This window comes from Octodon degus, unplaced genomic scaffold, assembly GCF_000260255.1.
Source record: "Octodon degus isolate 3935 unplaced genomic scaffold, OctDeg1.0 scaffold00031, whole genome shotgun sequence".
Lineage (NCBI taxonomy): Eukaryota > Metazoa > Chordata > Mammalia > Rodentia > Octodontidae > Octodon > Octodon degus.
In genome coordinates this window covers 13,812,258-13,835,062 of record NW_004524607.1, presented here as the reverse complement: position 1 = coordinate 13,835,062, position 22,805 = coordinate 13,812,258, and the positions used below count along the sequence as shown (strand labels likewise).

Genomic DNA, 22,805 nt, shown 5'->3' with positions numbered 1-22,805 from the left:
GCCGGGGACGCAGGGCGCGATCGCGGGTGCGCCGCCTGCCCTGGTGGCCGCCGCGGCCGCTTCGGTGCGGCAGAGTCCCGGGCCGGCGCTAGCGCGCCTCGAGGGCCGCGAGTTCGAGTTCCTCATGCGGCAGCCCAGCGTCACCATCGGCCGCAACTCGTCACAGGGCTCGGTGGACCTGAACATGGGCCTGTCCAGCTTCATCTCGCGGCGCCACCTGCAGCTCAGCTTCCAGGAGCCTCACTTCTACCTGCGCTGTCTCGGCAAGAACGGCGTCTTCGTGGACGGAGCCTTCCAGCGGCGCGGCGCCCCCGCCCTGCAGCTTCCCCCCCAGTGAGTGTGAGCCCTGCCTGGGACCCCGGGTCCCTCAGCGTCGCCCCCGCCTAGCCCGAACGGTTGGAGTCACCCCCACCCTGCATGAGATGAACCCCAGAGCTCTCCACCCTGCTTCTGGACAGCCTGAATCCCCGGGTCTTCCCCATCCTGCCTGGGATAAACCCCACGTCAGCCCTAGCCTCGACCCCACCCTCCTTGAACTGCCTGGTTACTTCCAACCCGGATCCCTCCTGGCCTAAATCCCCTACCCCTACCCAGTTGATGCTGCTCATCCTAATTCCACACCCTACTCCACTTGGCCTGTACTTCTTGTACCCCCAGGGCGAACCTCTGGGAATCTTGTCTTGTACTTGCCCAGCTAAATTTCCAGGTCACTCTGACCCCAGCCCATCCAGTCCAGACATCTTGGGATAGCCTGACCTCATCCCGCTGACCCACCCTTGCTCACAATCCCAACCTCACCTGACCATAACCTCCAGATACACCCCTGATCCTGGTTCTCCACATCTCTGCCCTGCCCCAGCCAGGGGTTATCATAACTGTAACCTCAAGAATTTGGCTTTAGTAGTCATCTCTCCAGCTTGGACCAGTGGGCCTGGGAGGTAGCATTGGGCCTGGGAGGATGTCCCTTAGGAGGTGCAGGGTACTCTGTAGCCCTAAGTGGATGTCCCTGGTTGGCAGTCCAGGCACTGGGTATAGATCTGGATATAGAGGTTTGGCCAGGAGGGGTCAGGTTAGGAGGGCACTGGCTCATGCATCCTGAGGACAGACATGGTGGGCAACTTGGGGCTGGCACATCTAAGCCTCTGTAGGACCCCTGGCCTGGCCTGGATGGTTTGTGCCCAGCCTGGCTGAGCAGCATCCCACCTGTGGCTCCCTGCAGATCCCCTGTCAGGCCCTGCTCTGAACTGCACTTCCCTCACTTGCCTGGTCAGGACCTTAAGGTCTGCCTGTGCTTTGGGAGAAAGCCTGTTTAATTACTCACTTCCTCCACAGCACTTTCTTTTCCTACTCCATAATTGCCTCTAACTCTTCTGTAGTATTTGGGTTCCTTCATTGCAGCTTGCTTTCAGGAGTGTCTCACTGTGTCATTAGTTGCTTTTATGAGCACCTTGGGTTCTGGGAGTGATTGCTGGGGTGCCCCCCAGGCCCTGTGTTTCTCTCTGTCGGCTCCTCTCCCCGGGTCTGGGTGTGCATGAGAGCCATAGCATCGGACCTTTTTCACCTCAGCAGTGACTCACTCCTGTTAGGGTGTGAGAAGTAAAGTGCACCCTCATGTTCCAAACCTGAAAGGTGTGTACAGCTCAGGTTAGGACTTGGCCGTAGCATTCTGTCCCATGATGTCATTATTCTGTTCAGGACATCACATGCACCCTCAGCCCATCTCCCCATGAGGTAATGGCAGGCACAGCCCCCATTCACTTCCCACCCATAAGGCCTCTCTTTGCCCCTTTATATAACTGCAAGTGCTCCCCACTCCGCCATGCTCAGGGGCACCCGTCTAGGACCTGCCCAGCTTGTAATGAGGCTCTCTCTCACCTGAGGTTATCTCTGCTCTCAAGGCAAGTTTGCACCCACAGGGTTCTGATCATCTGAGCTGGCCAAGTCCTGAGTCTGTTATTTATAAAATGTTGTTGGTGTACAGATGCCTTGGAATTTTTGCTCCAGGGAGCTAGTGCTCTTGGTGGGGGTGTATTGCAGAGTGCTGGCCGATCTGGCAGGGAGCGCTGGCCTGCCGGTGGAACAGGTACTGCAGATGTGCACCCTGTGCTCTGCACACTGTACCCGCTGTCTTTATGTGACTTTAGCTGTATTGCTGAGCATGATCCACGTGGCAGAGATGTACGCTGTGTGTGGATGGGATGAATGGGCTGAAGGAACACCAGTGAGTGCATGTCCGAGTCCGTCCGTAGCAAAGCCATGTGCTGCTGGAAGTGTTGGAGTGTGTCCACAAGTTCGTGGTCTCGAATTCTTTGTTCTTGTAGGAAGCTCAAATCCAAGTAGTCACATGTACAGGGCAGGGGGCTGTAAACTTGTGTCTCAGGGTGAGATTGCGCTTCTCAAGCTGATCCCATGAAAATAACAAAGAAATTTTAGTGCATTCAGAGCAAGGAAATTGGATGCCTAGGTTTTCATCATCCAGAGCGAAGAAATAATGGCATATTTTAATTGACTTTAAAATAATGGCAATAGTTAGTGGGGCTCTTCTCTCAGGTTTTGGTTCCCAGTTTTGCCGTCGGTGTATGAAGCTATGAGTTTCTTAGCTGCAGCTAAGAGCTCTTGTTACATGGAATTGTTGACTTGAATCTGGGTTCAGTGGCTTCAATTTCTGACTGCATTATGTTGATCCCCATGCGGAGTCGTAGTGCAAACTGTCCTCAGCCACCCCTTCCTCACCCTGTGGACAGGTGACAGCCACGTGGGTAACATGTACACACACCACCCCCACCCCCTGCAGCGCCCACTCGGGGGAAACCAGCATTCACCCCCAGTTGTTGTTAGAAGTATCTGTTTCCAAATCCTCAATGTTTTTAATTATTGGTAGGGAGAAAAACATATCTTAATTTAGCATCACAACTTGTGACACAACCTAACACTGGTCTTGTGGGATGCCTGATGTGGATGGAAGGAGTCTGCACTGGTTCTGATTATGTGTCTTCCTGACATGACTTGGTGGGTCAGAGGTGGCAGTGTTTCTCCCAGACCCTGAAGTCTCTGAGGCTGGGCAGATAATCTGTTTCCTTTAATTAGCCTCAGTGCAGGAACTGGCTCTCATAGGTGACAATGGAGTTGTGCTTATTGAACAAACAAGTTAACAACTACATGAGTTTGCAGCTTCCATAGGAGCAAAGCGGTGACCTAGATTAGGATCAGTATCCTAAACTAACAGTGGCAACTTCTGGTTATACAGGGGTGTGTGTGTGTGTGTGTGTGTGTGTATACGTGTGTGTAGTTCTTGATGTTGCTGGATATGGAATTTGCATTGGTTGGAATGAGTACACTTAAGACCATCCTGTAGTCTTTCTCTGCTCTTCTTCCTTTTCTGCAGTCTTTTCTCAGGTCCTTTGTAGGAAGTCTGGGTTAGTCAGATAGTTGCAACAAAATTAAGACTTCCTTTTGTTGCAGCTTTGAGTGGTAAGATTTATGGGAGTCTTTTTAACTTTATATTTTACTCTGTTTTCCAAATTTTCTGTAGTGAGCTTGGTTACTTTTCTTGGTGATACTGAACATCTAAACTAGGGCCCGGGCCTTTCCACTGAGTTACATCCCCTAGTCCTTATTTTATTTCTGCATTTTTGAATCTTGTTCTTGGACCCATGCTGGATCCAAACTTGAACCCCCCCCGCCTCATCCTCCTAATATGCTGCACTGATTACGTTTTTGTTTTGTTTTTTGAAACAGGGTCTCACTATGTAGTTTGGACTGTCTCTCACATTCACTATGCAGCCCAGGCTGGCCTTGAACTCATGGCAGTCCCTCCTGCCTCAGCCACCCTGATGCTGGGATTACAGGCATGCACCACTATGCCTGGCTCTACTCTTCTTTTTTAAAAGACACTTTATTTCAAGCATAAAAATTGAGTAATAGCCAGGGAGATGGCTCAGTGCAATAAGTGCTTCCCTGGCAAGCGCAAGGGACTGAGTTCAATCCCCGGTTAAAAAAAAAAAAAAAAAAAAATGAGTAATAAATTTTTACATGCCTGTTACTCTGTGTCTACAGTTCCCACCTCGTAGCCACACCTTCCCCCCTTGCCCAATTACACAGAAGCACGTCACAGATAGTTGGGAATCCCTTCTAAAAATGTAACCGCAAGGTCATTATCACACCCAGAAATTAATAGTGAATTTCTCCTATCAGTGGTGCCTACCCCCTTCAGATTTCCCTTTCCGTCTCAGGTTTTCTTCTTTCTTGGCATGCTTATTAGAAGCAGCCCTGGATTAGGTCCAAAAGCCGAGCCTGGTGGGTGTGTCTCTTAACCTGGAGTTTCCATCTCATCCTCGTTTGTTTTTACTGTAGTTTAGTCACTGGAGGGACAGGGCCCTTTGTCTTCTAGAAGTCCCCACATTGCTTATGGATTGGAGTCCTTCACATCTGCTTACTGTGTCCCTCTCCCCTGTCCTGTAAATTAGTTGTTCAACCCAGAGATCTGATTAAACTCATTTGATGATGGAGGTGGTGGTGGTGATTTTTCGGCCAGAGCTGCCTCATAAATGGTGCTGCATGAGTCTGTCAGAAGTTACCTGGTTGACTCCAGCTTTTTCATAGTTGTTGCTTGATCCCTGTACCTTTTTTTTTTTTTTTTTAACAGTTCAAGCTGGCCTTGAACTCACTGCCAGCCCAAGATGACCTATACCTCTTGCCTCCGCATCCCAGGGGCTGGGCTTCCAGGTGCGTGCCATGCCCAGCGTTATCGCCTGTCCTTGTTGTGGTTCACTTTGGTTGCTGGCACCAGGTACTTAGCTGTGCCGATGGACTGCATGTGCCACAGAGCAGGCTGAGTGGCCGATGTTAGAGATCACAGCTTCTGCCCTTGTGCCAGGATTTTTTTTTTTTTTTTTTTTTTAAGTAGCTGCGTGTGGTGATACTTGTTCTTAATCCAAGAATGCTGGGAGGCTGAGGTGGGAGGAATTGTAAATTCAAACCTGTTAGTGACTTGGTAAAGACCCTGTCTCAAAATAAAAAAAATAAAAAAAAACCAAAAGGGCTGGGATTGTAGCTCAGTGCAGAGTTCCTAGTTCCAACTCCAAGGACCAAAGGGAGAAAAAAGAAAACAAGAAGCAAAAAGTAATTCATTGTGACCACCAAAGCATTTGCTACATTGTTTTAGACCCAGTAAAAACATACGTAACATAGTTTCTGTTTCCCCTGTTCTTTGTAGGCTGCATTGAAATGTATCATCTTAGTGAATTAATCATGTAACTAGTTAACAGTTTGGCATTATTTTGAAATTAATTGAAAAATAGCCTGAACCTGATGAAGACAGGAAGTTGGTCTGAATGTGCCCGGCCCACATACTGGAGTTTGTCAAAGCTCCCCCCACCGCCCCCCCAGCCCACTGGTCAGAAACTCCAGGCGTTTACATTGCTGTGCTGGGCCCAACCGTACACTTGGGACAGGAGAGAGCGTTTGGCCGTCTTTCCTGTGGCCACACCTCGCTCCTAGCGCATGGAGGAACCTGGCCTCCCAGGACAGAGTGGGAGTGGCTGCCCCACCAGAGTCTAGCAGTCTCTGTTAGCTGGGAAGCCCCTTCCCAGGACAGACAGACCTCAGGCCTGCCTCTGAACTCCGCCCAGGCCACACTGGCGTGGGCGGAGAAGGCTGTCAGGGTGAGAGACCTAGCACCCAGGTCCCTATGTGGTGTGGATGGTGGAGGAAGTGTGGCAGGTTGTGAGCTGCTCTGGAGAACAGACCCTGGCCCCCCCCTGCTGTGTCCAGATAGTGTGCTCAGAATGGGAGGCGGGGCAGCTTCCTAGGCAAAAGCTTTCTTTCGGTTCAGGCTAGTTGGCAGTTGTGCAGGGGGTGTGTTTGGTTAGTGTGTCACCCCTTAAAAATTTACTTTACAAAGGTTTGTCCAGCTGGGCGTGGTGGTGAGGATAATCCCAGCTGTCCAGGAGGCTGAGGCAGGAGGATCAAAAGCAAGTATAATTCCCAGTCCCACCAAAAAAAAAAAAAAAAAAAAAGAAGGAAAAGAAAATGTGTGGTGTATATGTAAAGACTCCCTACAGTAAATGTAATTGTTACATACTGGAAACATGTAGTAATAAAAATAAATTTTAAAAAAGTATGTGCAAAGATAGCAAAATTAGGTGCTAGTACACTGAACCTTTGTTAAAATTAGGGCCATGTTCTAGTATCTACAGCACATTGAGCTGGGTTTGTCACCCATGTAACTAATGATATAAAATTTTAAAAATCAATCTATGGGAAGGATTTTATTTATCACATCGTTTGCTTTGAACTGAGTGTATAATTGCTATGTGGAAACCTTTTTCATGTGGAAGGAAGAACAGAGCTCATAGGAGCTAGAAGTATATAAGACAGTGCCTTTATGGGATCCGCATTTAATATTTTAGGAGAAGAGTCAACTATGTTTTAAAATTATGTTTTAAATTGAGACTAAGGCATTGGATTTGGAGATACAGTAATTTACTATTTGCTGTTTTTGCATCTTGTGAATATCGGGATAAACTTGCTAAATTAATGACAACTCAAATTGCAGCAGTGCCTCATTTCCGTAATTACCCTGCATTTAAAGCATTTCATGTTAAAATGAGAGGATTATATAAAAATGCTTTCACTTTGATTTCCTGGAAATCGGCCCTTGCATTGTGACTTGTTGGGAGATTTTGTAGTTAATTTTCTTTGCTACTATCCCTTTTCAGAAATTTTTGGTTTCCTGGTAAAATGATGCTAGTTGATTAAAAAGAAAGTAAAACAGATTGTGTGTGTGTGTGTGTGTGTGTGTGTGTGTGTGTAGCTTGTGAGCTTATAGAGACACTGAGGCAGTGTTTGTGGGGGTTTGGGACAGCCAGGGCCCAACCAGGAGCTGGCACCTGCTTGGTTTCTCTGTTTCTCAGTGTCGACAGTGCTTTCCTGGGACACTGATCAGGGTATAGTGCTCATGTTGCTTTTCTTAGACATCACAGTTCCAGCTGCGCGCAGATGTGTGTCCCTGTGTCCCAGGAGTGCTTTCTGGCAGACACAGCGGCTCTGTAGACAGAAAGGAGAGGTGGATGTGTGTGTCTGCTCTGTTAAGGACCTCCTTAGCCCCAGGACGTCTGCACTGCACTTAGGCTTTTCTCAAAGGGCCTGGCTGGCCTTCCACAAGCCCTCGCAGAGTTATTGACAAGTTCTTCCTCGCTACTAGGGGGGCCCACCCTGCCCATGTTGCTGCCAAACTCAGAAACCTGTGTGTCTCCCCAGTGCCCTCAGAGTTAATGCCGCTGTTGCCAAAGCTCCTCGGCCTGCCGCCCTAGGTGCTGGTTCTCTCCCCCGTGGAATTGCCTTGGACCTGCTCTGTTCACCCAGCAATTCATGGATGTTTTAGTCTCAGGGCCATAGGTATTTTATGAAGGCTGTACCTGCTGAAATTTACCATGTGACAGATTAGATACTCAGTAGTCAAAAATAACAATGGCTTTTTAATGGAAAAAAAATCCTATATTTCTCAAAATGAAACAAAAATTTCAAATGAGGGCATTTTCTTTCTAAGAAAAACTCTTCAGTGTGTGGTTTCACCGACAGTGGGACTCCTGTCAGTGCTCCTGCTTTGGTCTGTCTTCGGGCAGGGCTGCCGTGTGTGAAGGGTGGGCGGATGGAGGCATACAGCATTCCAGGGACTGCTCCCAGCTGGGGACATTTTGGCTTCTTAAGGTCTCGCAGCAGCATGGAATCTGTGCCTCAACTTGTGTCACAGTTGCAAAACCCATCGCGCTGCCCTGTGCTAGGAGTGACTTTCCCACCCCATGCGGGCATCTGCTGTTGCATAAACTATCGGTGAATACTGACTACACCTTGAAGCCCCCTCCCCGAGTCTTACGGCTCAAAGAAATGTCTACTTCTCCCTTAGATACACTTGTAGTTAAATTGTAATGGCACATGCCTGTAATCCCAGCACGTGGGTGGTTGAGGCAAGCAGATCTCCAGGAGTTCAAGGCCAACCTAGACTACATAAGAAGACCCTGTCTCAAAATAAAACAAAACTGGGCTGGCCAAATAATTCAGTGGATTAAAGTGCCTGCAAGCAGGTGCAGGGGCTAGGGGTTCTATCTCCGGGCCTGCGGTGCTGGCCCCATCCCCTGTGTGCTGGCCCTAATCCCAGGGGAACGCTGTAATCCCAGCTCTTGGGAGGCTGTAAACAGGCAGATCGCTACGAGTCTGATCTAATATTAACATCCTGAGTACCCTGAAGACCCTTCCCTAAAATACAAAACACTGCCTTTTTTTTTTTTTTTTTTAATGTATTTAGTACAGGGTCTATAGGGTCTCACTACACAGATTGGACTTGTAGTGATCCTCTTGTTTTCAGCCTCCCAAGTGCTGTGATTACAGAGGCGCCACCATGCCCAGTCTCGGTTGCTGTCTCAGCGCAGCCCAGGGGCAGGATCAGCATGGCACACCAGAAATCAAACCCCAGTCCCTGGCTCTGCCTAAGCAGGCGCTGTAATCCACTGAGCTATCTAGGTGGCCCTTGCCAACTCTTATGTAGGACCAGACTTGTCAGTATTCCTTCCTTTAAAATCTATTGTGAAGATTCCATGACACAGCATATTTTTAAGTAGTTTTTGTTTTTTTTTTTTAAGCATAGTTTTAGGTTCATAGCAGAATATGTGTTTACAGAAATTTGTAGAGGTGCAAGCTCAGTGATTGACCTCATTTACGTCTTGTAGCACAGATTGGGTTCAGGGAGCCCAGGCTTTGGTTCTTTGGCTGTCTTGGCTTCGCCTGTAAGCAGGTGTCGCTCCCCCGCCCCCCGGGTTCCCATGATGTCAGCCACACAGTGGAAGGCATGGGAACTGTGACAGTGCTTTGGGGTTTTTAGTGAAACTTTTTCTAAACACACTTTCTAAAATTGCTACTTTTGCTAAATATTTTTTTTTTTTTAAATGTATTTCCCTTCCCAGTCAGATGTGAGTTTCTGCAGGAACTTTTTCTCTGAATACCTTGCAGCCCCTATTGCTTAAAGGATAAGACTTTTTTTTTTTTTTGTATTTTTAGGGAAGGGTCTACAGGTTGTTCAGGGTCTCACTACTAGATCAGACTCGTAGTGATCCTCCTGTTTACAGCCTCCTCCCAAGAGCTGGGATTATAGGTGTGCACCACCACGCCCAGTCTCAATTGCAGTCTCAGTGTGCCCCAGGGGACGGGGCTGGCAAGGCAGGCTGGGCATTGAACCCCTGGCCCCTGAGCGTGCTTGCAGGTGCTTTAATCCACTGAGCTATTTGGCCAGCCCTAGGACTACTTTTGTACCTGTTCTGGAAAGGCTTTGCAGCCATGCCACAGAGGCAAAGGGTCCTTGCTGGGTTTTGCACACAAGCTCAGTTGTGGAGGTGGAGTGGCCTTTAGCTCCTTTGCTGAGAAGCACTGTTGCACCTCACAAATGTTCTGGGGCTTGGAGCAAGGTTGGCAGCATCCAAGGTTCAAAAAGTAACTTTGTAAGCCCAGCATGGTGGTGTTCACCTGCAATCCCAGTGCTCTGGCTGGGAGGCTGAGGCAGGAGGATTGCATATTCAAGCCCATGCAAGGCAATTTAGCAAGACCTTGTCACAGATTAAAAAAGAGAGGCAAGAGATGTAGCTCAGTATAAAGGCCTGGGGTTCAAATCCCCAGAACCACCAAATAGGAAAGTAATGCCATGGCCTCTCTTAATGGTCTGTCCTCGTCTTTGTGCCTGTGACAGAGGGAGCAGGTAAGCCAGAACTGGAGGAGCACAGAGCCTTCCATCCTGTGACTCTGAATAGCTCACTGAGAAACCAAGGCGCCTCCCTCCTGCAGCTGGAGTGGTGTGGGTGGAGTGGTGTATAAACTCAGGAGCTCCTTGGAGCCAGCCCGTGGCTGATGGCAGGCTGATGGGGCTCGGAGGCCAGTGGAGGGGAGCTGCACAGGAAAGGGTGTCCCCTCTGCCCAGGCGTGCATCCGGCCTGCCTGGCAGGTAGGGCCCTGCTCTGGGAACAGTGACTCATCACAACTGGAGGAAAACATCTTCCCCCAGGAGCATCCAGCTCACACCAGCCGGATCATGCCGGCCGGAGAGCACACACGGCTGAAGCCTGTGGGGCTGTGCTGCCACTCTCCACCCATCTGTGTCCATGCATCAGGGGTGGACAGATTTCCCAGGCCCCGCCTGCCCCTGCAGTCCTGTGGGGAGCCTTAGAGCTCCCCTAAGTGTGGCAGCCATGGCCTAGTGGGGCTGCCTAGCTGTTGAAATGCAGCTGATGTGACTGAGGAGCTGAGCTTTTAATCCTGTTTTCGTTTTCTTGTTCTTTATAGTACTGGGGATTGAACCCAGGGCCTGTTCTCTGAACTAGCTGCGTACCAACCCTTTTTATTGTTTGAGACAGCATCTTAGCTATGTTGCTAAACTGCCCAGATTAGGCTCAAAATTGTGATCCTCTTGCCCTCCCCTCCCAGAGTGCTGGGGTTACAGCTGTGCACCACTACTCCCAATCCATTTTAGTTTTAAGTTAAATTGGAACAGCCTCTAGTGCTGCTGCTCCTTGGGATCCTTAGAGCATTTGTGGACCTGCAGATCCCCAGATGCTGGATGTTGCCACCATCTCGGTTACCTGGATCACTGAGAGTAAGGCAAGTTTTCTCAGTATAGTAGGAGGTGAGGCCAGTCCAGAGCACCAGGCCGGCAGCTGTGCTAGAAGGCGTGGCAGACTGGTGCCGCCTGAGAGGCACTTATGTGAGCCAAGCAGGTGGCCCAGCCTCTGGTCCCTGCACTCTGGAAGGCTGAGGCAGGAGAGGTATGGTGGACAGCCCTCGCAGTCCATTAGCTCGTGCACCTCCTGTTTGCCCTCTCTTGCTCTGCTTCTCAAAGCCAGAGGACAGAGGAAACCTTCCAAGAGATGGTTCCTGTGGAGTGCAGAGAGGCAGGCAGCAGGCTGTTAAGGCAACATTCCAAAAATTGGGTGACCGTGCACCTTGGTTATCGTGACTACACGTGAGTCCCGGCTCCAGGACATTTTTTGCCACTCTGTCTCAACATCTCCAGATGTTGAGATTGCTCTGTAGACAGGCAGCTGTGGTGTGTCTCTTGCTGCTGTCTGCTGTCCTCTCAGTCCTGGTCACATGGATGTGACCATAAATGTGGCCTGCAAGGCCCCTAGAGGTAAGTCTGACACTGTCCAGACTGCCAACCTCAGCTTGGCTCTTGAGGCTGGCAGAAGGTGATGGGGCAGGTCCTGGGGCAGTTGGGCCAGGCCTGGAGATGGTAGATCTGTCCCTCACTCCAGTGACCGGAGCTCAGCCCCCAGCTGCTCCAGGGCAGGGCAGTGTGTGTATTCAGGAAAAGGGCCAGAGCCTGCCAGCCACGTGTTTGTAAATAAAGTTTTATTGGAACCCACTGTGCCACCCTGTCTGCATTGCCTGGGCAGCTTGTGCTGTCTGACTCTGGGCAGGAGCAGAGCAGACTGCTGTCTTCAGGCTGCCCCTGGGATCCAGCAGCGTCCCACTGTCTTGGGCTTCCTTCATACAGAACCCTACTTTTCTTATTATGTTTAATTTAGGTTTTTGCATATTTGTTTGGAGGAAATGAATGGATCTTTTTTCATTGTTTTCTAAAGGGTCTGTATGGGTGCGTATATTTGGTCTGTTTTATAATACTAGTCTATTCTTAGATTTTTATATCTTGAAAAATAAAATCTTCTAGCTTCCAAGAAAGTTGCTAGATTAAGGGCCAGCCAGATAGCTCAGTGGATTAAAGTGCCTGCTTAGGCAGATGCAGGGACCTGGTGCTGGCCCCGCCCCTTGTGCATGCTGAGACAGCAACTGAGACTGGGCATGCACCTGTAATCCCAGCCCTTGGGAGGCTGAAAACAGGAGGATCACTACAAGTCTGAGCTGTGTAGTGAGACCCTGTACTAAATATATACAAATGGAAGTTGCTAGATTAGTACCAACAACTCCTGTAGTCCTCTGCATGGATTTTTTTTTTTTTTTTTTGTCTTTTTGAGACAGCATTTCACTATGTAGTTCAGGCTATAGCCCAGGCTGGCCTCAAACATTGAGAGATCTTCCTGTCTCTGCCTCGGGGTGCTGAGATTACAGGTGCACACCACCATGCCAGGCTTAGATTTGCCCATTTTTAAAACACTGCCACATTGCTGTAAGCATTTTCTCTTCGTGAAATAATTGTACGTATCATCCCCCTTTTTCCTTAATATTGTTGTATATATTTTGTCATTAAGGACATTCTGTATAACCTGTCTTGTTATTAATTTGGGGAAATTTAAATTGGCAGGGTACTTACTGTCATCCGACATACAGTCTACCAGTTTTTGTCCTTTGTCCCAGGAGGATCCTTTAGGGCCATTGACCCAACAGAGAAGCCAGCCAGGGAAGACTGTTGTTGTGACCTGACCGTCTGGTCTCCTTGACTTGGAGCAGTTGTCAGCCTTTCTTTGTCTTTACTGACATGAACCTTTTTAAAGAAAACAGATTGGATATTTTATAGCATGTCTCTCTCATTTGATAAAAGTCTGATTAGGTCAGTCCCCAGTTCTGGAAAAAAAAAAAAAAAAAAAAAAGTCTCAGGATCAGGTTAAACATCTTTGGCTAAAATCTGAGAAGGGGGCCGCTTGCCGCCTGAGCGCCTGAGCGTATCTCCCTTGACACAACTCCAGTGCCTGACTTTAGGTGTTGCCTGGCTTTCTCACAGTTATTGTTTCTCCTTGTGTAACTAATAAGAAGTTGGAGGCTCCACAGTGGGGTAAAGTACTTAGTGTTTGTGTGGCCTGCCTTACCTTTTCTAGCAACCGTATTTCAATTAGGGGCAAGCAGTTCCTGGATTATAACCTTTATGTGCACATAATGGTTATTTTGTCTCCTTCTTACTTTTTTGTATCTCAGCTCTTTTTGTTGGCTCCTGGAATGGTTAGTACCACTAAGTAACACTGGATGATGCCCCCAGCAAGAGCCTCCTTTCCCACTGCTAGCTGCAGGAGGAATGGGGACTGGAGGCATTTAGTTTTGACTGCTTAAAAGCCTCTTTGTAGGCAGGCAGCATGATGGTGCACACCTGCAGTCTGGCCTCTCTGGGGCTGAGGAGGAGGATGGCTTGAGCCCTGGAGTTGAAGGCCAGCCTGGGTGCAAGTGAGATGCCACAGGGAGCAGGGGCACTTCCTTGGGTCTTCTCTGGCGTCTGGTGGCATCTGGCAGGCCTGAGATGGCGGTGGCAGTGGCTGCACTTGCACTTCCCTGCCGCGCTCTTGCATTTGCGGCCACACTTTCTTGTTTGCTGCTGCAGCCCCAGCACACACCAGCCTGCTGGCACATAGCTGGGTCTTTGTCAGTACTTGCTGGCAGAATGAATGAGCAAATAGGAGAGCTCTGACTGCAGAAATATGCTGGGAAGTGATTGGAGGTTAATTTGCTTAGCTTTTAAAAGATCTGGCTTAGGTTAGCTGGGCCCCCTTGGCAAGAGGCCTGACCTCTGCGGCATTTCTGAGGGAGTTAGGAGTTTGAAATACATAGGTTAGTACTCACCTCAGTGTCAGCTCGTGGTGTGTGCCTAGTATCCCCGCCCCGCACCCAGTGCTGCGTCTCCATCACCACCATCATCTCCATCGCTGTGGCATTGGTGGAGCTGAGCGCCTGGTCCAGTCCAGGATGCAGAAGGCCTTTGTGTGGGTCTCAAGGCCTGCTCCAGAGGTGGGACATGTTGAAGTGCTCTGGAAGGGTCATGGGGGGGGTCCACAACCCCACCCAGCCCAGGCTGCTGGGCAGCTGAGGGGAGCCAGAGGTCAGGTTGAATTCCTGCTCCCCACCAGCTTGAAGCTTGTTATGATCAGGGCAGAATCCCAGGGGTTTGTTTTCCTTCTGCTTTCCTGAGCTGTTTGCCCAGAGAATGGGAGTTCAAAGTACAGGGGACTTGAAAAGGCAAACTCAGGTTTTCCCTGAACTCACCGGAGTAACCAGGGAGGCAGAAGGTGGGTCCCGAGCTCTGGCCAGCAGGCTGTGCCAGCTCTGTCCCTGAGGTGCCGGGGAGAAGGTAAGGCTGTGAGTTAGCCAGGAAAGCACAGAATTAAGACCATTTGAAAACAGAATGTGCATACCCTATTATCTCCTCAGAGTGAGAAGCTGCAAGAATGAGATCTAAAATATACAGTAGATATTGTGAAATGGGAAGAAATTGTTCAAAAGGAAAGAGAAACTGGGATGGGGGAATAGAGAAAAGAAAAACGGGAAAAAATTACATATATAAAATAATTGGAATTTTTATACTACTAATTTTTATTGGTTCACTGCGGAGAAGGGTTTGTGTTAATGTTGTTTGGACAATTAGATGCCTGTGTCTTGCACTCTGAGTAACTAATTTGAAGATAACATGAACCAGGGAGATAGCTCAGCGGCATCCGTGCCTGGCAAGCACAAGGTCCTGAATTTGATCTCCAGTACCAAAAGCAAATAAATAAAGATAACACTATGCAATGTATTAATCATTTTTACCGTCCCATCATCTTGTTTTGAAATTTAGGGTTTTTCTTTTTTTCTTCTTAAAACACACACACACACACACACACACACACACACACACAGATGCGAAGGTCATTAAGCAAGCACTGTGAGCCCAGCTGGCATTGATGCTGTGGTGCTTGTCTGCCTTTTGTTGTCATTTTTAAATACTCTCTTCTGCACTGGGTACTGAACCTATGATCTTCACTCTGAGCTGCACCCCTAGCCCTTTTCTTATTTGGGAGCAGGGTCTCACTAAGGTCCAATCCCCCTGCTCCAGCCCCCCAAGTAGCTGGGATTACAATGTGCACCACCATGCTTAGCTTCAAACCTCCTTTTTAAATAATTTTTTTAAAAAATTATTTTAAAAAATATTGAGTACAGCGTCTATAGGGTCTCACTACGTAGATCAGACTCATAATGTTTCTCCTGTTTTCAGCCTCCTAAGCACTGGGATTACAGGCCCATGCCACTGGGGGCAGGGCCGGCATGGCACATCAGGGTTCGAACCCGGCCACTGCACTCTGCCTAAGCAGGCACTTTAGTCTGCTGCGCTATCTGGCCGGCCCTTAAACTCCTGTTTAAAGTCAAAGAAATATTGCATTGCCGGTCAGCTAGCGTCCCTGGCTTTTTTTCTCTCATCCACTTCCTCTCTAGTGGCAGAGGCTTGGCCCCTGATTCCATCTCACGCTTTACACACAGGGATGTCTAGGAATGATACTGTGTTTAGTTTTGTGTGGGTTTTTAATTTACATAAGTTGTATCACACAGTCTTCATTGTTGTACTGTTTACATTTCCCTCTTGTCTGGAGAGATTGCACCCCGGTGTGCTCGCAGGCTGAGTAGCTGTGTCTTTACACCACCAGACTTGAAACTCACAAGGTCCTGCACACTCCAGCACTGCGTGCCTTCCCACACTCTGATGCCTCCACCTCCCTCTGGGATCAGGTCCCATGCCACCCAGGCAGGCCTGTCTGGCCTATCAGGTTGGGCTTGGGCCCCTTTACCCTGTCGCAGGACCTCACCTAGCTCATATCTCCTGAGCCCTCATTGGTGCCTCTCTGCCAGGCTGAGCAGGGTATTTCTGGGGAGTGGAACTTGAACTGGGCTCTCCAACTCCAGCAGGAGCTGGTGACAAGGGGCACCAGGGACCACGGTCATGGCAGATGGTCAGAGGGGACAGCAAGTTTCCTCAGCAGTCTACAGGAAGGGAGAAGACAAGTGAGTCTACCTGGGCCACACTGTGAAGGCCCTGCAGGCATGAAAACCAGAGAGGCCGTGGCAGAGGAGGACGCTCCTGACCACACCCCTCGCCCACAGACCTGCAAGGACTTGGCATGTGTGGTGGGGATGCTGTAGTGACCCCTGGCTGAGTGAAGTGAGTGGCTCCAAAGCCATGAGAAGAACCTGCATCTGCAGGACCAGTGGCTTCCAGCACAGGGTGAGGGCAGCAGAGGCCCGAGGTACGAAGGTGCACACGACTCCAGTACCTAGGAGACGTGGGTGGGTTTGATTCATCATAGACCTGGGGATAGAACAGAACCACAAATTGTTGTCATTGTCTGTGGCAAAATGAGACGCTTAAATACTGCAACCAGACCATGTTGGGAAACCTCCAGGTGGAGGATGGTGTCTTACAAATTCAGGAGTCCAGGTAGACAACGGGATGTCCCTCCAGAGCTCAGGGAGCATTTTAGCCACAGCACTTGGAATTTTGTGGCCATCTGAAAAAACGAAGATGGAATCTCAGCCTGCAGGGAGCTTCATGGGGTGCCAGAACTAGGGCTTCCTTGGGCACATCACAGTGTTCACCCATGAGGAGCATGGGCCCCACCAGTGTACGCAGGAAAAGCAACGGTAGGAAAAAGCCCATGTGTGTGCCTGCGCCTGGAAAGTCACCTGCCTCCTGCTTTATAAAATACTCATAAGCGGGCCGGAGAGATGGCTCAGTGGAATAAGCGCTTCCCTGGCAAGCGCAGGGGCCTGAGTTCAATCCCCAGTTCTGCAAAAAAAGAAAAATAAAATACTCATAAGTGAGTCCTGTAGTTCCCAGCCAGCTTCAGGCTCAGCGGCTAGTGGGACTTGGGAGGATCACTGAGCCAGGCTGTTTCAGAGACAGAGCGGTCAACAAGCAGGCAGCCCAGGTGCTGTGTGGCTTCCTGCTCCTCTGTGGGTTGGGGGCGCAGCCTCTGTGTGGAACTGCCAAGGGCTTTCCCGGACCAGTCTCTACTGAGGGTCGCCTGTGTGCCTCCAGCAGAGCCAGGGAAGGCAGAGCCAGCCCTGCTCTGGCTGCACTGTGACAGGGTTTGTGTCATCAGAAACAAAACCAGACAGGTGGCACTGTGCCAGGACTGACCTTGGCCTTGCAGCAGTGGCAGGTGGCCACCACCTTCTAAGAGACAGGCAGACTGGACTCTGGGTCTGTCCGACATGGGTGTGCAGAGGCTGGTGGGACTCTGGGCTGTAGCTGCTGCCCCGGTACTGTCAGCCTCACAGAAAGGGAGCACATGCCTATAATCCCAGCACTTCTGGAGGTTGAAGCAGGAGGATCATGAGTTCCAGCCCAGCCTGAGCAGTTTAGTAACTTAGCAAAATCCTGTTTCAACATAAAGAATAAAAAGGGCTGTGAATGTGCTCACTGAAAGGCCGTGGGGTCAATCCCCAGGGCTGCCAACAAACAAACAAGCATGAGCCCTTGTTAGGGTCTCTGAGAGTGGGGGATGAAACAGAGTGGGGGGAGGATAGAACTGGACCCTGGTGCACCTGCCGGTGTGGGACCTGAGTGGGGGCTGCTCTGTGTTGACTGCATCCTCCTGAGGGCGCAGGGTGCCTTCTGTCTGGCCATGGTTCACCTGGATGGCCACCCTGGTGCTAGCAGCCCTCTTGCTCCCTGCAGAGCCTTGGAGAAGGCCTGGGCAGCTGCCCCTGCCCTTTGTGGTGCTTTGGGCCTCCCCGGAGTGTTGCTTGCACTTATCAGGATTGAGCAAGGGGATCAGCCCAGCATGTGTAACCCTTCTGAGACGATTGCTTTGCTTTAAGTGCCATTGAGATCCGAGATGAGCATCCCTGGGCAGTTAAAGCAAGGCTACTGGTCAGAGACTGCTGTACCACAGGGGGCTGGTGGGGTGGCCCACCCCAGGGATAGACAGGGTGACCAGGAAGAGAGGGAACCGTTTCTGGGATCTGTGACAGTGGGCAGCCAGAGCCTCAGGATGACCTCTTTGTTTCCTGTCCATGGCTTCTGGCCACCCATTGTGCCACACACACGAGAAACTGGTCTGTCCCAAATGGTCTCCTGTCATTGTTAAAAATATCCATAAATGTGCCATTTCCAGGCGCGTAGTTCAGGGGCACTGTGCGCAGCCACAGCCATGGTCTGCTCTGAGCTTTTCCTCTCCCCAGACTGGAGCTCTGCAGGCAGAGCTGCATGGCAGCCCTGGCTCCCTCCCCTGTTGGACCCTTTTTCCTACTCCTCCTTTGCCCAAATACAGCCAGCCCTGGCCAACCACCATGCCCATTTAAGTTTTGGGTTTTTGTGTGTTTTGTGTTGCATTGTTTTTGCAGTCCTAGGAATTGAACGTAAGCTCTTTTTAAAAAAAATTTTTATTTATTTATTTGTTTGTTTATTTATTTATTTGTTTTTTGTGTGTGGCCAGCTCAGCCCACCAGGGGGCGGGGCTGGCTGGCATGTGGTGCTGGGGGATTGAACTGCGGTCCCTGTGCTTTGCTTAGCTTAGCTTGTTCTAAGTAGGTGCTTTAGACCACTGAGCCATCTCACCAGCGCCTAAAAGAAACCTCTTAAGTGAGCAAGGAGGCAAAAGTTCCCAGAGGTAGAGGTTCCCGGCTCCTCCCCCTGCCTGGGCTCCATCTGTGGGTCCCACTGACCCTTTCCACCTCTTCCAGCACAGTGGAGTCCCAGTGTCCACCTCGATGGATTTTGTGGTTTCCTCAGAATCATCTTCCTAGTGGAAAATGTCAGAGATCAACACACACACCACATTCAAGACACTTCCCAGCAGCTGCGCCTCCGAGGGCCAGGGTCTTCCTCCCCTGGGAGTATTAGTGAGCTGGACCCTGGAGGTCACTGCCCATTCCTCTCCTGGGTTTGGTGCCCTTGGTTCTTTTTGTCCTCTCTGGATAGAGGCTGTCCGTGGACTTCTGGTCGACTCCCACCATGCTTACATGCTGTGACAAAAGTCCTTCAGCTGCTGATTGAATTTTATTGTCCTTTCTGCTCAAAAATGAAAGCTGACACCCACAGGTCCCTGCCTCTTCACATAGGAGAACCTGCACACAAATGCAAGGCAGGGCACCTGGCAACCTCAGGCACGTCAAGACCCCTCCCATGTTCTGTGAGGACCCTGGCGCCTTGGGCACAGATCGTGAGTCTGGAACTCATGATCCTCCTGCCTCAGCCTCCAGGAGTGCTGGGATTACAGGCATGCACCCCCTTCTGTGAGGCTGACAGTACCAGGGGCAGCAGCTACAGCCCAGAGTCCCACCACCCTCTGCACACCCACGTCAGACAGACCCAGAATCCAGGGAAGAGTCTGGGGTGGTCTGTGCTGCGCAGTGGGCACTGGTGAACCGCGCTGCTGGCTCAGTTTTTATTTCAGCGAAAACTGTGCTGATGAATAGGCCATCAGGGATAAATTGGTGGGACTAGGGATGCGATTTACATAACAATTAAACCAGTTTAGTGTATCCTGTAACATGCTGAAACCTGACTTCTCCCTGAGCAATTATTCAGGGTTATTAATGTGTTTTATGACCCAGTTTCCCCAAATGGGTAATTTCTCCTTCGTATCATTAAAGTCTGTTTAGAGACAGGTATCTGAGGCAGTGGTAGGTACTAGGGAGCTGGCTGCAGACTGGAGTGTGCTCTTGCCTGCCTCAATGTCCCCTATTGAAGGGTAACATCCTGTTCTGTTTTGTTGTGCTGGGGTTGAACCTGGGCCCTTGGCACTGAGCTGCACCCCCTTCTCCCCCTTTGAGACAGGATCATAATAAATTGCTGTTGCCCTGGCTGGGCTCCAATTTGGAATCCTCCTGCCTCCACCTCCCAGAGTGGTAGCATTTGAAGTGTGCGCCACCTCGCCTGGGTCTGTTGTGATTTGTGTGCGTGGGATTAGGCCTTGCCACTAACTCTGTTTCTCACGTGTTCTTGAGTCATCCTGACAGCCAGATCTGTGGGCTTCCCAGCAGCAAGTAGATTGTGCCCTTCAAGGGCCAGGCTTAAACCAAATCTGAGGCTTCTTTCCAGCTCTGTTTGTGCTGATACTAGACTACTCTGTCTTATTTGGAGTTTTCTCTGGGCTGATGTGGAGGTCTCTGAGGCAGGTCTCTGTGGCTTTGTAAACAGCTCCTGCCCTCAGCTGCTGTGCTGCACCCCATGGAGAACTGAGGCTCCCAAGGCTTTCATCCGGGTTTTGCATGGTTGTGTTTGGGGGAATCAGCTCCAGGCAGGTTGGGTAGGTCTTGGAAATAAGACTCTGTTGGAAAATGGAGAGGCAGAGCTCCTACCAAAACTCTGCAGGTCAGGAGACACAGCCTGGCATGGTGATGCTTACCTGTAATCCTAGCACTCTGGGAGGCAGAGGCAGGAGATTCCCAAGTTCAAGTCCAGCCTGGGTAACTTAGCAACTTACCAAGACCCAGTCTAAAAAAAATCTCAAAAAGGGGGAGGGGCTGGGGGATGTTCTGGTGAAGGTGCTGGGTTCAGTTCCCAGTATTGCCCCAAAGGGGGTGGGCTGGGGGTGAGTAATTGTAACGTGACCTTGCCTTATCAAGACAGAACAGGATGTTACCTTTAAATAGAGGTTATCAAAGCAGGAAATAGGGGACATCGAGGCAGGTAGGTTCACTGTGAGTTTTACGACTAGAACAACTCAATGATAACCATGGGTGACACTCCAGTGTAATAAAATATAGCAATTTGTTCTCAAGGTATAAGTTACTCGACCCAGTAAAGAGTTTTCCCACCAACTCAGTGAGTGCTGGAGCTATTCTTGGGTCCCCAGCCCATTGGTGACAGTGTTCCTGCTACTTCTCCTTCTGGGGACGACCAGCAGGGGGGCAGGAAGGGGCATGGGAAAGGAGGAGAGAGGGTGAGGGCCTGCCAGAACCTGTGGGGCTATCGCCATGCACCCTGGGCTGCCTGCTTCCGTGTCCCTTGCTGCCTGTCACACCTGGCCTTGGCCCCTCCGCAGTTTTCCAGGCCTCCCTGTGGACCAGCCTCTGTAGCTCAGTGGCCCACGCTGTCTTCTTTGAGGAATTGTCTTTGTTTCTGTCCTCAGCCTAGTCAGGGCCTGACACTTCCAGTGCTTCCTGTTTGTTGGTCACCAGAAGGCTCACAGTGGATAGGCCACCTCTGAGCAGGTCACCCTGGCTGTCACCATGCCGTGCCATGACCTAGTGTGTGCAGACTGTCCCTGTGCACGTGGGCCTGATCTACAGTCCCAAGAGCAAGGCATGGACTTCACACAGGCACCTACAGGGTGGGAGGGCCGAGGTTCAGAACTGTGAACTCACATTGCCACAGTACAGTATAACTGAGCAATTGAAAGGAATCAGCTTGCCAGTCTTGCCTTTGGTTTGAATTTGTACACAAAGGAACCCCACAATGCCCTTTTTATTCTTTTAATTATATTGCCAAACAAAACTCTTAAGAAAATTCCTTTTCTGTTTCTGTATATGAGGAGTCAGAAGGTTGGAGTGTAGGTGGTCTTGTCCTTTGCTGTCTTGACGGCTTTTGGACAGTCAGCTTCTCTCCCCCAAGCCTCAGTTTCCTCTCCTAAGAAGCATGAGGATGGCCATCTCCTTTCTGAGATGAAGGAAGCCACAGAAAGTGCTCAGAAAATGAGTTCCCTTCCTGCGATCCATAGGCTGCACTGTCTGCTGGTTAAAAAAGACCCATGTGGTAATGTCAGACACCACAGCATCAATCCGTGTTTCCATGGGCACTTGAACTAGGAGTAAGAGTCCTGGGAGCCAGGCCTGCTAACGCACGCCTGTCATCCCGGCCCTCTGGGAGGCTGAGGCAGAGGATCGCAAGTTGGGGTCCAGCCAGATGCTGGGTCTGGACTGCCCGTCTCTAGCAGGCTGTCTTGCCTGGCCTCCAGTACCTTGACCTGAGTGGATGGGGGCAGGGGGAAGGGGCTGTGTGGGGCACCATCTTATTATCTGCTGTCAAGGCATAAATGTTCCAAGGAGCAACAAGCCAGGGTGCCCCCCCCCCCCCCCCCTGCCATCCCCTGCCTCCTTGGGGAGGAAGTTGTGAGATTGGGCGGCCGCCCTCTGGATTCCTTGCTATAGTCTGGAATACGGTTGCAACTGTGTGTGTTCGAATGTGATCCGTTATCCTCAGGACCTGATCTGTTCATGCTTCCAAGTGAGTTCAGATCCATTTATGATTGAACATTGGGCCCTACCTCAGGATAAGGGCTGGGGATATAGATCTATGCGAAGCCTTGGGCTCCAAACCCAGCCCCACCCCCATTTGTCTCTATACAGTAGGAAGAGGCTTCTGCCCAGTGTACCTGAGGGGCACAGCCACTCCACAGTCCCTTGTTGTAAATGTTATACCTAGAACTTATAGCAAGTAGCTCTGGCTCACGTGGTTTATCCAGGTGACTTTGTAGCCTAAACAGTTCTATCCTTATCCTATTAATTTGCAAATTCTACAGTGAATTAATTGGTTAACAAAACTTGTAACTATCAGCAACCCATTGTATAATTCTAGAAAGCAAACAAGTGTTTCCTTTGTGTAATTATTTCAGCACTGTGGAGTGCCATCCCCCAGCTTGGGGTAACAGAGGAGGAGTTGGGGCTGCTGCTTCCGCTAATCCTGGGACAGCAATGGGAGCTGGCCTGTCATTGCTGTCCCAGGAGACTGCATGGCTACCAAGGAGACTGCATGGCCACTGTCCTTCTGGCTCCTGCAGAGAAGTAGCTGTGTGACCTCCAGACCTTGTCTCTATCGTGAGATAGTGCAGGGCTGTGATGCCTTGTCCCCCCCTACATCTCATGCAGTCATGGGCAGGTTACCCAGAGGTGGTTGGATTTAGAGTATGTGACTGATTCCTAGTACAGTGCTGGGATTGCGGGTGTTAGGCTGGGTGATTACTACCTCAGTCTACTGGCTGGTTTGCCATCACCCTAATCCTAGTGGTCTGGGTGTGCATAAGGGACAGAAAGAGACTTGCCTTCTCCCCTCTCTTGCTTGTTTTGCTGTCATCTGCCCACCATGAACCACTCTCTTCTGTGAAGCTACCCAGCCTTGGAGCCAGGCA

The 22,805-nt window shown here is 50.2% G+C and overlaps 1 protein-coding gene across 1 annotated transcript in view; it reads left to right on the top strand.

Moving 5' to 3' along the window:
* Positions 1–4: 4 nt before the first annotated feature.
* Positions 5–22,805, top strand: part of Foxk1 (forkhead box K1) — a gene marked incomplete at its 5' end in the record, with an annotated part of 55,093 nt that continues 32,292 nt past the window's right edge. Inside the window, one exon of the mRNA XM_023713373.1 lies at positions 5–333. Coding sequence (XP_023569141.1) covers positions 5–333 — 329 coding nt within the window. The remainder of the gene's footprint in view (positions 334–22,805) is intronic.